Below are 16,800 nucleotides of genomic sequence, written 5' to 3' on the forward strand. Positions count from 1 at the left end.
TTGGGAGTTGTACTGACTGGTCTATAGCACTCCCTGGTGTTCGTGAAGGCCAAGCGTGTTTTGGCCAGGAATGAGCTAGGCCACAGCACCCACTGGTTTGCAAAGGAGAGCAGAACAAATTGACTGGCCATCCCAACAAAGCTTGACAGCAAACTTCTGGGTGAATGGAGACTCGGAGGTGGACTATGTCAGCCAATAGACCTTGGAAGGATTTCCTCATCCTTCAGCTACACGTTAGTCATTTAGTAGCATGTTATTTAACTTTATAGTGTTGTTAATTTCTTTTTTCTTCCTGATATTGATTTTGTTTTGTGGCTTTTCATTTAAGGGGATATATAGTTGCTGTGTAGTGGAGATTGTCATATCTAGTAACATGTTATTTAACTTCATGGCACTGTAAATTTATACTTTTCTTTCTCTTTTTGATTTTGTATTATGACTTTTCATTTGAGGGGATGTACAGTAGCTGTGAAACTAACATGTAGCTGTGGAGACTAACATATCCAGATGTGAGGATACAATGTAGTATGCATTTCTACTTCCAGACAAAGATGGACTTAAAATGAAACTGTTTACTATATCTTGACAATAGGATGCTGGACTCTCTGCCATTGTCCATGCCCGCAATGATGGACATATGACTGTGTATGAAGAACTATACTTTAGTAATGATATAGAGAAACTAGGTGGGGGGGTGGGGAATTGGGGCTGGGATAAGGGAAATACCAGGAACCTATGGAACTGTATCATAAAATGATAATAATAATAATAATAATAATAATAATAATAATAATAATAAAGATTTGAGTTAACCAAATCCTAGGTGGATATACACACTGACCACTCCTCCAATCATTCCTCCACCTCAATGCAGGATTTAAGACCCTAAGAGTCCACCTGCATACAGGGGCCTGAGTTCCATCTTACTCAGACGTATATAACAGGATTAGGATACACTACAACAGTTTGTTCATCCTCCATGTAGCACAGCTGCTCCAAATATACACAAAGTTGTGCTGTCAAGTTAGGTGAACTGAGAGAAGCTCCCTGCCTGTACCATTTAAGTTTGTAATGAATCTACCCTAAAGCAACATCAAAAAGGTTAATTGCCAGTTTACTATGGTACTGATTCTAAGAGTTCTGAACAAATCTCACTCTCACAGTAGAGAAAATCCTGTGTTGAAGGCTTTGTCCACCAAAAACCAGAATGTCTGAAGACAGCTCATCTCAGACGTTCTTGGCAAACTGAGAATTTTGCAGAAGACAGACTTTCTGCTGAGACTGTAGGCCACCTTGCTGACAAAGCGTGCCCGGAGAGGTGTGAGACATCCTATCGTCTCCCTCTTCCTCTTTAGTGATTATGTCTGAGTACAAACAAAGTTGTGTTAGATCAGTTTGTTTACTGGTATTGGTTCCTGTAATTCATGTTTACTTATCCCCTTGCCTGAGACCTGGTGATTATTCTAATTCCTTGTGATCTATCATTGGAAAAGCTTGTATGCTATTATTTTGCTAACTATTAACTTTTACGTATTAGCTTGCTCTGCACAAATATTGGCATAAGTTGCCCAGTAAAATTCAATAAAGTGTACACTGGTTCATCTTGCCTTTGCATCCCGTGTCCCAAATTCTTCTTGGCGCAGACGTCACACCTCGAGTCCCAGTCCCCACTAGAAGGACCCCCGAGGATCACCAGAAAGGCAAATTACCAGCTTAGTATGGTATTGATTCTAGGAGTTTCAAACAAATTGCACTCTCACAATAGAAAAGAGCCAGTGTTGCTGCTCCCCCTAGAGCACCAGATTTGGCCCCGGGTGGGCTGTGAAAGACTGCCAACTCTCACGTGGGAGGCAGGTCAGTTATCCAGGGGACACTACAAGAGTATTTCCAATGTTAATGGCATAGACAGTCTTGGGCATAGTGGTTAGAACACTTCGGGTGGGGGAGTGGGGAGAGGCTGGCAGCATGACAGTTCAGCTGACTAATCCTCCACCTCCAAAAACCAGCATTCCATATGTACAATGTTTGTATCCCAGCTGCTCTATGTCCCATCCAGCTCCCTGCTTATGGTGTGGGAAAGCAACAGAGGATGGCCTATAGCTTTGGGATGCTGCACCAACATGGCAGACCCTGAAGAAGCTTCTGGCTCCTGGCTTTGAATCAGCTCAGGTTGGCCACTGTGGCCACTTGGGAAGTCAATGATCAGATGAAAGATCTTCCTCTCTGCCTCTCCTTCTCTCTGTAAATCTGCCTTTCCCACAATAAATAACTCTGCTTGGGGTGCCCACACCCTATCTCAGAGAGTCTGGGTTAAGGTATCAGTTCCACTTACAATTCCAGCCTCCTGCTTATGTACATAGCAGCGGGCAGCAGGTGAGGGCTAAGCAGTTGAGTCCCAGCCACCCAAATGGGAAACCTAGAACAAGTTCCTGGCTCCCAGCCTCAGCACAGCCCAGCCCAGCCCCACCTTGTAGGCATCTGGAAATGAACCAGTAGATGTAAATCTGTTTCTATCTTTATAATAATTTTTTTAAGTTTATGTGAAAACAAAACTAAAAGATAAGCTTATTTTGAAGCAAAAATCTGGCAGTCTTTCCATAATATGCATTTAAATTTTTTTCATTTTATTTGAAACGCTGAGACAAGGACAAACAGCGATTTTCCACCCAGTGTCTCATCCTACAAATGCCTGCAACAGCCAGGGGCTGGGCCAGGCTGAAGACAAGAGCCAGAAACTCCATCCAGGTATGCCACAAGGGTGGCAGGAATCCAAGCATCTGAGCCAAGCCTCACACAAGCCTTGAGCCTCTCACAGCTCAAGGAGGCTGCATCGAAAGCACAGGAATTAAACATGAAACAAGCACTCAGATACAGGATATGGGCACAATACGCAATTTTCTTTAGCTTTTTGAAGACCTTACATACATGGATTTCAAAATTATCTTAAAACAAAAATAAAGTTATCTTATCATTTCTACTTCTCACAAACTTTTTGAACTACTCTCATATTTGCCAATTTCCTAAAAATACCTTGCTTAAAATACCATAAAGAAAAAGCAACCAAAAATTTTTTTTCCATATGAACCTAAGTTGATGTTTTCACAATGGGTACAGGTAGTCTAACAGGAGGGGCAGGAAAGTGGTGCAGAGGGTTAGGTTGCACCACTTGGGACACTACACTCAACACTGCAGTACCTGGCTCCCATCCTGGCTCCTCTGCTTCAGATCCAACTTCCTGCTAACGCACCTGGGAGGCAGCAGGCAATGATGACTCACAGGCATCCTTCCCCTGCCACCCACGTGCAGGTGACAGATGGGACTCCTGCTCCTGGCTTCAGCTGCCCCAGTCCTGACCATGGTGGGCACTTGGGGAGACAGCACACGGAAGTCTCTCTGCCTCTCTCCATCTGTTGCTCTGCTTGTCAGGTATGTGAATTTTTTTTTTTTTTAAAGATCTACTTATTTTTATTGGAAAGGCAGATATACAAAGAGGAGGAGAGACAGAGAGGAAGATCTTTCGTCCGATGGTTCACTCCCCAAGTGACCGCAACGGTTGGAGCTCAGCCAATCCGAAGCCAGGAGCTCTTCTGGGTCTCCCACGCGGGTGCAGGGTCCCAGGGCTTTGGGCCGTCCTCCACTGCTTTCCCAGGTCACAAGAAGGGGGCTGGATGGGAAGCAGGGCCACCAGGATAAGAACCGGCGACCATATGGGATCCTGGCGTTATAAGGTGAGGACTTTAACCTCTACACTATTGCGCCAGGCCCAGGTAAGTGAATCTTAAGGAAACCAGAAACAAGACCTGGAAAGCAGATTTTTTTTTCCAGGAAAGACTGCAGAAGGCAAGTGAAGATGAACATGAAATTATAAGAGAAATTATAAAATACAAGCAGAGCTACAACAAACTAGGTTAATGCTAACCTGGGAATCAAGTAGAATAAAAGTAATTTACTATGGAAAAATGTAAGAAAAAACTGGGTCAATATAATAGGCCACAGAGAAAAACATAACAAAGATTCTTTTTCTTCAATTGACATGTATTGACAAAAAAAAAAAAAAGTGGGGGAGAGAAAGAGTGAAATTTAGACTAATGACTACATTTAGGCTATCAAGGAAGTTTACAGACTTTTTAAGAAAAGAACTTCAGGGGCCCACACTGTGGCTCAACAGGCTAATCCTCCATCTTCAAGCACCAGCACTAAATGGGTGCCAGTACGTGTCCCAGCTGCTCCACTTCCCATCCAGCTCCCCACTTACGGCCTGGAAAAGCAATAGAGCATGGCCCAAAGTCTTGGGCCCCTGCACCTACATGGGAGACCCAGAAGAAGCTCCTGGCCCCTGCTTTGGATCAACTCCTGCCGTTGCACTCATTCAGAGAGTAAACCAGTCAATGAGATCTTTCCCTCTCTGTCTCTCCTTCTCTCTGTAAATCTGAATAAATAACTTGTAGAGTGCAAGAGAGCAAGAACAAGCTCTTGCCCCAGAGCACACTGGGAGCCCCAAGGAATGAGCCACTGGGAGACTACTGGGGGGTCAGTTGAAAATACAGAGGAAATGAAGGCAAAGTGGGGTGTCAGGGCCTTGGGGAGACCGCCCAAGCCAAGAATGAAAGGCTGTGTGTTGGTAAGCCATGGAGACAGCAACTGCCTGGACCCATTTGTACCTGATCGTATGCATACAGGGCTTGGAAGGCCTTCTCTTCGATGAGCTTTTTCACTTTTTCCACATCCAGCTCTTCTATCCTGTAGTTGAGGTCCCCCAGCCACAAGATCACACTGTGAAGACAGAGCACAAAGGTAACAGGGCTGGTGGTACAAATCCTGAACCCATACTGTGGAGGGCACTTCTACAGCCCCAGGAGCTCAGCTGGAATGTGACTCAGCTGTCAGGAAATTTTTCCTTTTCTTGCTATTCCAATTAATACCACATTTAAAATGCTGCTTACTCAATTATCTTGGTCTCAAGTTCACTAAAAATAGCTTTGAGTTCTCCCTGGCTGGAAAGATAGTCTAGTAAGATCTAAAAACAAGATCAAAGTTTATCTCATTGCTGGAGAGAGGCAAACATGAATGAGAATGGGAAATGTCAAACACCCAGGGACCCCAAACCAGGTGCTGGTGACTCTGCCTCTGCCCCGTTGCACCAAACATGTTCTCAGCCTGTGCGTGCAGCCTGGAGTTCCCATCGCTTCTCAGCCTCTCGGCCAAGTGTAGAGTGGAATTCCTCTGGGAAAAAGCTCAACCTTTGGAGCAGAGCCTGGGTTTAAAAACCACATCATCACCGGCTGACTCTCTTTACACTCGTCAACAAAGCTGAAGATTGGGGAAAAGTGAACTGAAGATTTCTTGATGACATCACACATCTCATTAAGCCCACGACCTTTTCTATCTGAAGCCAACAGCCATGTCACTGGAGAATCTACAGTCTACATGTCCCAAATCCAATGTATCCACAGTAGAGAGCTGACCCACCGACCTACAGGCTGCAAGCTCAAACTAGGATGGTGCAGGTGCACAGAATGGAAGAGCTGGCTTGTAGGACACAACCCTTGCTAGTTAGAGGCCCTGGAAAGAAAATCCAGAACACAGGGAGCGTTGAGATCGCTCCCATGGCAGCAGAACAAGAGGTATAACTTCAAACTCCCTGGCAGGTACCACAGCCCCAGGGACAGTTTCTTCTATGGGAAGGAAATAGCGTAAGCTTCAACTGCTGACATAAGTCTAAAATGTGAAGGTTCTAAATTTAGGCGAACAGCAAGTTTTAGACAAATAACATGAAGTTTAACCAACAGGTAAAAATGACCAAGTGGAAGCCAATAAGCATGGTTGTAGTGTCAATGACATGTGCTCTGAAAGGAACGGATGCAAAGATCTCAGAGGATACTTGTAAAAACTAGGCTTAAGATGCTAGCTAGCTCTTTGGTTATTCTCCTCATATCGTCAGATCAAGGTAAACCCATATTAAAATTAATCTTACACTTTTCTAAGGACAAATGCTATTTAACAGAATCTAGGGGTCTGTCCAAAGGTGTACTAAAACTTTCCAAGAGTCCTACTCTACAAGTAAACCCAGAGCTGGCAGATGCTGCACTCTCCCAGTGATCTTCCCAACAACACACAGAGCCCACCACTCTACACGTGGTGAACCAGATGGGGCAAGAGCCCAGGCTCAGGACTCACTCGTGTTTGCCGATGGTGAGGGGGGGACGACTTGGGTCAACCTGACAAAACTGCATTCGAGAACAGATGTCTTTATAGTCCTGGTTCCTCCTCTCATACTCTTCTGTGTGGGCTGCCAGGTGAGAATTCACAATGCAGATGCTGGTGTTATGGAACTGGAACCTGATGGCCACACCTCCTTTGTTACCCTATCAAAAGGAGCCCAGAGAATATGAACCATAACTTAACTGTCAGTCATTTATACCCACGACTTTCAGAGCATTTTAGCTCAGTCTTCATAATAACACTGTGAATTATTATCTGTATATTACAGAAAAAAAAAATTCTAAAAGGCACGATAACTGGCTGGTTGATGGCAGTCTTTTTTTTCTGTTTTGCTTTTATTAATATTTTTAATAGAAGTCAAGTTTAATGAAAAGAAATAAAGAAAATACAGCTCACAGACCAGGCAGGCAAAAGTTCCCTGCTGGGTGGAGAGTTTCCTGGGCTTGAGAGACCTAAAATTCCTCCCAGAACTTCACAATGGATTTAGTAACCTTGGTGCAGGGTGGGGAGAGTCCCCTAATCTGCTTTTGGAAGGAGTGCAGACACACCCTACCAGATTACTGAACAATGACAACATTCCTGATATGTAAATGCTGGCCTGCTTCTACAGCTCTTCCCTCATCCAACCACGCAAGAGATCCACCCAACAAGGTATTCAAGAGTATTACTTTAGAATAATAATGCTGGGTTTTGTTTTGTGGTTTTTTTTTTTTTTTCACCAAAGTTCTCTGCTAGGTTTCTTTCCTTCATTCGTGTGATGGCAGAATTGAGCCCAGAGCCTCATTCTCAATCTGGTGCTCTTGCACTAAATCACAGGTAAGCCATATGCTCTTCTCTGCACAGAGCTAAGCTCTTGCAGGAGAATCTAAAAGCAAGTCCCAAAGAGCAGGAAGAAAAACAGAAAACTACAAACTTGTCAGCACTGTTTCCTTCGAAAATAGTTTCTTTCACCTACTTCATGAATTAAATGGCAGAGCAACTGCAGGCTCCAGTGTGTGAACAGGAGGGCAGGTGCTTGTTGGAGAATCACCTGGAAACTCACTGAACTATGGCTTCTAAAGCCTACTCAATCCAGCCCTGCCTGAGGACACATTTCACTTTGTCATTCCAGCACCCTCAAACTGAGACACATAAAGTATCTGTCTGCATCATGAGAAGCTGGATCAAAACACCACGGGAGGAGCAGCTTTGTGGAACAAACAGTAAAGCTGCCACTTGCTATGCCAGCACCCCATAGCCCACTGCCTGTTCTAGCCCCAGCTACTCTGCTTCCCATCCAGCTTCCTGCTAATGGTCACCATGTAGGAGACCAGACTGTAGTTTCTGGCTTTTGGCCTTGGCCTGGTCCAGTCCTGGCTGTTGCAGTCATTTGAGAAGTGATTCAGTGAAGGAAAGACCAATCTCTCTCTCTCTGCCTTTCAGATAAACCTCAAAAGGACAAAAGCAAAAATCCTAGGGATCAAGGTTCTCTGTTATCAAACACCACAACTCACCATCCTCCCCATGATTCCTGTTCCCACAGTCTCGGCTTCTACTTCTGAGATGTATGCTGCGTGTTCCTGTTTGACGTACAGCAGCAGCATGATCCCAACTAACCGGATGAGCTTCACCTGGAAAACATACCCACACACTCCAATGAGGACATCAAGTACTTGGACAAGTGGCCAACAACGACAAAGCTGCAAAGGGAAAGGAGTCTCCTGCTGGCAGAGAGCACCAATGTATGCCTGCCGCACAGCATCACCACAGAATCACCTCTTCAACTCCCTCAGAATCTGTGATAACCTAAGCAACCCGTCTTTCCCTGCGGCACTCCTTCTAGAGGTACTGGAACAGAACTAGGGCTGGCTTACAACTAAAGCTCATAGAAAAGACAAAAACCTCTCAGAATTTTCTTGCGTGACAATCTATTCCTGAGTACTCTCTCACCTTCGCGTATTTAGCACCTGGGTGAAGGCCGTCAGACACAGCTTTGAACCACTCTTCCTCCTTTGGGGTATCATGAAAGAAAAAGGCTTCTTTACTCAGGTCAAGTTCCTGGAACCTACAGAGTGGAGAAAGTGAACACACAGATGAGATGTTCAAGTTAAAGCATGTGCTTAATAACCCCCCCGAGCCCAGGAACCAAATGTCAAAGGTCTTCCCAGGGCATTCCCAACACTGGCCACCAGCCTCCTCTTCCTGCCACAAGGCTGGAAGCATCCATTTCACATCTGCAACCACTGGTCCACATAAGCACCACACTGGGATTCAGACCTCAGTCTATATAAATTCTAAACTCTAGCCCTCTCCATTATATGACACAGGCTTTCTTTACTGCTCCTCCTCATCAAACATGCTCACCTCAGACAGTAAGAGCACAAAACACAAGAGAGGTTAAATGATGGTATTTGCTTTAGCTAGCCTTCATTCCCTGGTAAGATACTTTGTTTTGTGACCAAAGTATGGAATGTCCAAGTAATGACATTCAGTTCAGGGTATACTGACTGCATCAGAGGTTTGCACTAAAAATTAAACATCAGCACTTCAAGGGCAAGCACAGCACCTGCTGGAGATTCCTTTACTGGGAGCAAGAACATCAAAGACAGAAGCAGCTTTTATCAAGCACATGACCATTTATCAAATCCTTCACCTGCTATGAAGATACAGTCATGTGTTTCTGTCACCTCCCTTCACCCACACCTGGATGTTCCCTGGGATAGAGAGATGACCTCGAGAGAAAGAGCACTCACCCTACACAGTATATGTCTGGCGCCTCAACACTATGACTCAGCCAGGGCCGGAGGCATTCTTTGGGGGACTGTCCGTTCACATTGTATGTTCCCACAAAAAACCTGAAACCAAAAAGAATGTGACTTGGACGCATGATAGACATGACAGAGGGAAAAAAAACTTTATATGCAGATTGTGCCTGGTTTTGGTCTCTATGGATGGCATTTTAAGACATGTAATTTTAAGAGATGTCATTTCTCCAGGAAGGGGTCGGATGGAGGAATCTGAACAGTTCCTCTGACAGGACACTGACCCTACAAATAAACACAGGAAGCATGGAGGTAAACAACCCAGAAGAGGCTTTGGAAAGTGACCCACTGGCATACACTTGGCTCGGGTTGGGGGCAGACCAGGCTGAGTCAGTTCACGTCATCCACTGGCAAGCCCGAGCGCAGGAACTGTGTGGGGGCCTGGCCAGGTTTGGTTGCGATAAAAAAACAGTACAAAACACAAAATGCCAAGGTGAAATGGCCTGTGCCAGTAGGGAATGCAGCACCCAACCAGCACACCTCCCACTGGTTTAGGTGAGGGACCAGTGTGTGTTGGGCAGAGCCAGGAAGGGCTGCAATACTGATTGGTTCCAATGGAGGTCGGGGCTCAGAATAGATCCAACCCAGGGGTTAAAACCACCAGCTGATCAGAGTGATGGACTGTGGCGGGCACTGTGCTTACTTGTACATGTAGGAGCCTGGACTGGGAATATCTCAAAGTTTCTTTGGGGATTCCCCTGAACAAAATGGAGGAATCAAAACATTAACCAAGAAAAGATGGAAGATGGAGTAGATCAATCAACCACCTCAGCTATATGTTGGCAGCGAAATACTGGACAAGGGGAAACTCTAAGATGGACTATGTCAATCAGTGGACTCTGCACCAGCCTCATCGTACCTGGACTGTTGCTGATAATATGTTGGAGCTTCTAATTGATCAAGGTGACGCTCTGCTGGCTCTGCCTTCAAACCTGAGAGGGCCTCCCTAAGAGGCCGTTGAACTTGACTGGACAGTGGGATGCTGGACTCTGTATGGTGTGAGCTTGTAATTAGGGAATCCCAACGGAACCTGAGCTGTGGTTATGCATCAAGGTGAAGGAATTCACCATAGGGGAAGGGTTTGGGGTGAAGGGGAGAGAATCCCAGTACCTAGGAAATTGTGTCATGTAATACAATGTAATTAATGAATAAAAAAAAAAGAGATGTCATTTCTAACATGAAATAGACTGTGATACCAAGAGGTGATGGGCTATGATATCTGTCACTTTTGTGAAAACATCAAAGGGTACAGTCCTACTTAAACATCCTGACTTCCCTTAAACAGCTATTAAGCTATTACGGAACCATCTTCCAAGAAATGCCTCACCCTGTGTCAGAAATGAAAAACAAAAACCATAAAAGTTTGGTAGTTACTTAGGGCTGGAAACAACGACTCTGCTCAAAAGGCTACTCCTTCTCAGTGACTCAAGGTTTCTATCTCCAGTAACAATGGCATCTTGCCTGACAGTCCCAACACAATGATTTAAAATAACCTATCAGAATCCTGCAACCTTTATTCTTTTCCCTTTCAGTAGCTCTTTTTAAAGAAGACTACCCAACCCCAGCTAACTTCATTCTCAATGACTTTCTTCAAAGGCTCAGGACTCAGGAAGTGGGACACTTGGGATCGAGGGGGTGAGCAGCACTGTGACACAGTGGGTTAGAGCCCATATGGGCAACAGAGTAAGTTCAGGCTGCTCTATTTTCAATCCTTAGCTCCCTGCTAAGGCATCTGGAAAAGCAGAAGATGCCCAAGTGCTTGTGCTCCTGCACCCGCATGGGAGATCCACAAGGCATACCAGGCTCCTGGCTTCAGCCTGGCAGAGCTCCAGCCATTGCAGCCATTTGGGAAGTGAACTAGGGGATGGTCAATTTCCCCTTCCCACCGCCCCCATGACTCTGCCTTTCAAATAGTAAATCTTCAAAAAGTAAAATAAATCCTCAGAGAGATACACAAAGATCCTGCCTTGGTACTCACTGATCTTTGCAAATACCTCTTACCTCTCTGTAAGCTATGGCATCCTCACCACACCACACCAACCACAGTGCCTGCCCAGGACAGCACAGAATTTAACATTCATGAAGACTGAGTGGAATTACTCCTTTTGAAAATGACAGATTCTATAGAATGATTTGTTTCCAAATCAAGCCGAGGGGAAGGAAGTGCTTAAAGTACAGAAAGCTGCATAGTCATTCTGCTCTGAGAAAAAGAAAGGACACAGTCTAGGATCCAGTCAGCTACCTGAAGCTCTGGATGTAGGACACGGTCTAGGATCCAGTTAGCTACCTGAAGCTCTGGATGTAGGACATGGTTTAGGATCCAGTCAGCTACCTGAAGCTCTGGATGTAGGACACAGTCTAGGATCCAGTCAGCTACCTGAAGCTCTGGATGTAGGACACAGTCTAGGATCCAGTCAGCTACCTGAAGTTCTGGATGTAGGTATAGTCCGCTTCTTTCTGTATTAGTTGTGATTTCACAATTGTATCTCGCAATCCAAACTTCTGCATGGATAAGATATGAGCCTTGTCTGATACTGTGACAGTAGAGGAGTGAACCATGGTAGTAATTTCAGGCTTGTACTTATTCTGTCTGGAAAAAAAAAAGATTCGTTTATTTTTATGGGAAAGGCAGATTCACAGAAAGCAAATATAATGAGAAAGATCTTCTGTCCACTGGTTAACTCCCCAAGTGGCCACAACAACCAGAGCTGTGCCAATCTGATGCCAGGAGCTTCTTCCAGGTCTCCCACGCAGATGCAGGGTCCCAAGGCTTTGGGATGTCCTCTACTACTTTCCCAGGCCACAGGCAAGGAGCTGGATGGGAAGTGGAGCAGCTGGGACATGAACCAGCACCCATATAAAAACCCAGCATGTGCAAGGCAAGGATTTAGCCACTGAGCTATTGCATTGGGAGCAAAAAACACATTCTCTCTCTCTCTCTTTTTTTTTTTTTTTTTTTTTATTCTTCCATGGCAAATCTGAACACAAATCTTCCCACACGTAAGATCTGAGTCACATGAGGTCAATGCAAGGGGCCAGTTTTTAGCTGCAAGTTTTAAAGGCCACAATGGAAGTGCCTGGGTTAAAGTTCTGGCTCAGCTTCTGGTTCCAGCCTCCTACTAATGAGCACCCTAAAGGCAGCAGTGACACTCAGGTGTGGGGGTGCTCTGTCACTCATGTCTGACGCTTGTTTTCAGATCTGCATTCCCGGATTCGGCCTGGCCTCTTCCTGGCGACTAGGGACACTTGGGGAGGAAATCAGTAGGTAGAAGATTCTTTCTGCTTTTCAACACAAAATGAAAATAAACTGTTTAAGTCATGAAAAAAAATTAATAAATGAGGTCAAAGCAAAAGTTTACTATTTCTACACAGAAAGTATGCGTTGCTAATTCTATAGTGCGTTGTGCTGGAGACGTTTCTGATAATAAATTCATAGACTTTCAGGCCAGGAGACCTTGAAGATAAGCTGATACCTTCATTTTCAAAAGACAGTCAGCGTCACCAAGGGTTTGCCCAGCTGGACGGCAGCAGGGTGCAGACCAGAACTCAGATCTGGCACTGCTCTTTCTGCTCTTTGTATAACAAGACCACAGACTTCATGATTCTACTTCTGTATCTCTTGCACAGAAATAACACAACATAAAAAGAAAGGCAGGGTTTGGCAGCATGGCCTGGTGGCTAAGGTCCTCGCCTTGATCCCATATGGCCGCTGGTTCTAATCCTGGCAGCTTCACTTCCTCTCTATCTCTCCTCCTCTCAGTATATCTGACTTTGTAATAAAAATAAAATAAATCTTAAAAAAAAAAAAAAAAAAAAAAAAAGAAAGGCAATGAAGGCTTACATTTCATTATTGCCTGTTTAAAGTCACACCACAAACTGTCCAAGTGCCAACAGAAGCAAAATTGACATATTTACCTAAGAAAAGTCTAAGAAACAGCTCAAGAAACTTCTGTTGAAAGTTACCTAATTAACCAAGACATAAAAGCACTTGAAATAGTGTCTAACACTGGACAAATGGCCATATTAAGTGTTTAACATTACAACTGGCATGTGCATACTAATTAAAACCACGTAGAAAATATATCTGTTTATACTAAGACAGCACACAGAACATTTAACATTCAGGGATTATCTCATGCCGCATAAGTGTGTGCTGAAAATATTGACACAAACCATGAAGCATTATTCTGACCAGATGATTCTAAGGACGGTCAGCAGGAGGCACTGTAGCACAGACTAGGTGTAATACAGGAAAAAAGAAAAGGAGAGGAAAGCAATGAGAGAACTCATAAAAGAATGGGAGGGAGAAAGCAAATGTGTCTAACACACAGATCCCAGCTGCGTGTCCTGGCTTGGCCGCTTGCCAGTATAGCGAGGTAGGCAGCTAGTTCAGGGTCACCAGCTTGGAAGTCACTCCCCCAACACCACCTACGTGTTCCCTTCTGCCCACCTGTGATGCTCACCTATCATAACCTGGAACTTGGACGGGACGTACTGCATTGTTGAATAACCACTCCTCTTGCAAGCCCCATAAGCGCCCATGATAGGGAGGGGCTCGCTCTCAGTCCTGTGCTTCCCTCACTCTGGCCCTCTTGCCTTTCCCAGTACCTGCTTGTCTCTGGCTTCCCGCATACAGACTCCAAGGACAGGGAGCCCGTGAGCATGGCCCCTGTGTGTCTGTATTGCTCACCCTCTCTGTTCACTGCTTGGGCGGGAAAGTGAAGACAGCAATGCTCAGAATCTTTGTATATTTAATGTGTGTATTTTCGAGAGCTCCAGGAGAGGTGAGGTCTAGCAGTGATGAAACGTGGGCAGAGAAGCCAGGGAAAGGTGAATGTCTGCAGCTTTGTGTGTCCAGGTTATTCATTGCATGTCTCTTAGGATAACTTATATTGTTGGGGAAGCTGGGACATAGGTCTTCAGTTTAACAGATGGACTTCAGGGTAATGACCATTTGTTCCTCTTGGAGTTACAATTGACTGGATTGCCACATGCACTTCTCATTTGCTATTTCTAGTGGGCCCTGTTATCACCAAGCTTGATTAATAAAGACTCCTTAATAAACCTTAGACTTGTCTGGCTTGATCTCACACACACCTCGCAACACCCGCTCAGGGACCTTGGGCGATGTGAATAATTCCTCACCTACTTGGGGTTAAAGGATAGCGCGTGTGAGGGCAGAGTGCCTGGCATGTACAGTAAGTGCTCAATAACTGTCAAGTGCTATCAAGAGCGTTTCTTAGGCCAGCTAACTAACAGCATGCACAGCAACGGTCTCAGGAGTGCAATGAGCAGATCTCAGTTCTGGGAGGCTGCAAAGGCAGAGCTACCTTACCTTGTGAGAAAGTGGTCTGGTTTATCCTGACCCCTGGAGCTGTTCTCCATAGGCACAACTTTCCCTTTCGGCCTTAAGTCGTCAAAGTTAGAACCACCTAAAGGGAAGGAAAAGAAATTAAAATGTACTTTAAAATATATGTCACATAGCCTAAAGCCAGTGCCATGATACAGTAGGCTAAGCCTCCACCAGTAGTACCAGTATGCCACCTGGGTGCTGATTTGTGTCTTGGCCGCTCCACTTCCTACCCAGCCCCTCGTTAATGCACCTGGGAAAGCAGCAGAACAAGTCCCCAGAACTTGAACCCCTGCACCTACATGGGAGACATGGGAAAAGCTCCAGCCTCCTGGGTTCGTCCTGACCCAGCCATGGCCATTGCAGTCATTTGGGGAATCAACCAGCAGACACGAGATTCTTTCCTCCTCTCTCTAGAACTCTTTTTTTTTTTTTTTTTTCAGATTTTTTATATATTTTTTAAAGATTTATTTTATTCTTATCGTAAAGTCAGATGTACAGAGAGGAGAGACAGAGAGGAAGATCTTCTGTCTGATGATTCATTCCCCAAATGACCGCAATGGCTGGTGCTGCGCCAATCCAAAGCCAGGAGACAGGAATCTCCTCCAGGTCTCCCACACGAGTGCAGGGTCCCAAGGCTTTGGGCCATCCTTGACTGCTTTCCCAGGCCATAAGCAGGGAGCTGGATGGAAAGCAGGGCTGCCGGGATTAGAACCGACGCCCACATGGGATCCCAGTACCCATATGGGATCCCAGCGCTTCCAAGGCAAGGACTTCAGCCGCTAGTCCACCACCCCGGGCCCAAGATTTATTTAATTTTATTGGAAAGCCAGATGTATACAGAGAGAGACAAGACAAAAAGATCTTCCAACATCTACTTCACTACCCAAGTGGCTACAACGGCCAGAGCTGAACTCATCAGAGGCCAGGAGCCAGGAGCTTCTTCCTAGTAATCCATACAGGTGCAGGGTCCCAAGGCTTTCTGCCATCCTCCACTGCTTTCCCAGGCCACAGGCAGGGAGTTGGATGGGAAGTGGAGCAGCCAGGACACAAACTGGTGCCCATACGGGTTCCAAGTGCATGCAAGGCAAGGATTTAGCCACCAGGCTATCACAATGGGCCCAACTCTGCCATGCAAATAAATTAAATAAATCTTCTTAAAAGAAAAACTTCACTTTATTATTTAGCATTTGGGCAAGTTACCAATCTCTCTCTGTCTCAGTGATTTGACCCACCCTGCTTTCCTGACTTGTTTACTATGGAAAACAAACCAGGGGGCCAGTGAGTAAGCTCTTTTAGGTCACCCAACACAGTATCAAAAAAGACAGTGATCTTATCTTCTAGGGAGACTTCAAACAGGAATAAAGGCAAGGGTCAAAGGTCTGAATTGCTCTAGAAGCGGTCATTGTAAAAACACACATACACACAATTCCTTGAAAATCTAAGAGCCTGGCCCTCTCACAGGCTCAGTGGCTAAGTAATAAAGTCCTCGCCTTGCATGTGCCAGGATCCCATGTGGGCACTGGTTCATGTCCTGGTTGCTCCATTTCCTATCCAGCTCCCTGCTTGCGGTCTGGAAAAGGAGGCGAGGATGGCCCAAGGCCTTGGGACCCTGCACCCATTTGGGTGGCCCAGAAGAAGGCCCTGGTTCCTGACTTTGAGTCGGCTCAGCTCCAACCGTTGTGGCTGCTTGGGGGGTGAATCGATGGATGGTAGATCTTCTCTGTCTCTTTCCTCTCTGCATATCTGATTTTCCAATAAAAAAATAAGTAAATCTTTTAAAAAAATAAAATTTAAATTAAAAAAAATTTTTTTTAAACATGAAATCAAAGAACCCAAGAAATGGCAACAGCAACAAAAATAAATATTCTGGGAAACTTGTGAAACAGACAAAGCAGAAAGGGAAAGTTAATATGATTGCATCTTTGCTCCTTAAAATCTAACTCTTGTTGACAGGAAACAACAATAAAGAGGCCACAGGGAAATGCTACTTGAAAACTCAAGTTACAGGAAGCAGGGCTGGAAGTGTTAAACTCTACGGAAGGATTCTGCCCTGAAGATGATCCAAGACAATCACCAAACCCAGATTTCCTAAGGATGCACTTAGGTCATGCAGAAACAAACGTGCAAACCACACACACACACACACACACACACATATATTCTCTCTCGGGTCCAGCGGCGTGGCTTAGCAGCTAAAGTCCTCGCTTGGTAGCTCCACTTCCCATCCAGCTCCCTGCTTGTGGCCTGGGAAAGCAGTCGAGGACAGCCCAATTCCTTGGGACTCTGCACCTGTGTGGGAGACCAGGAAGAAGTTCCTGGATCCCGGCTTGGATCGGCATAGCATCGGCCGTTGCAGCTCACTTGGGGAAGCTTCCGGGATTAGAACCGGCGCCAATATGGGACCCGTGCACGTGCAAGGCAAGT

The 16,800-nt window shown here is 45.3% G+C and overlaps 1 protein-coding gene across 1 annotated transcript in view; it reads right to left on the reverse strand.

The window, feature by feature from the left end:
* INPP5B (inositol polyphosphate-5-phosphatase B) overlaps positions 1-16,800 on the reverse strand; it is a 68,077-nt gene that overhangs the window by 18,716 nt on the left and 32,561 nt on the right. Inside the window, 7 exon segments of the mRNA XM_058679030.1 lie at positions 4,662-4,773; positions 6,178-6,365; positions 7,716-7,832; positions 8,152-8,266; positions 8,955-9,056; positions 11,446-11,613; positions 14,359-14,455. Coding sequence (XP_058535013.1) covers positions 4,662-4,773; positions 6,178-6,365; positions 7,716-7,832; positions 8,152-8,266; positions 8,955-9,056; positions 11,446-11,613; positions 14,359-14,455 — 899 coding nt within the window.

Source organism: Ochotona princeps, chromosome 2 (assembly GCF_030435755.1).
Source record: "Ochotona princeps isolate mOchPri1 chromosome 2, mOchPri1.hap1, whole genome shotgun sequence".
NCBI lineage: Eukaryota > Metazoa > Chordata > Mammalia > Lagomorpha > Ochotonidae > Ochotona > Ochotona princeps.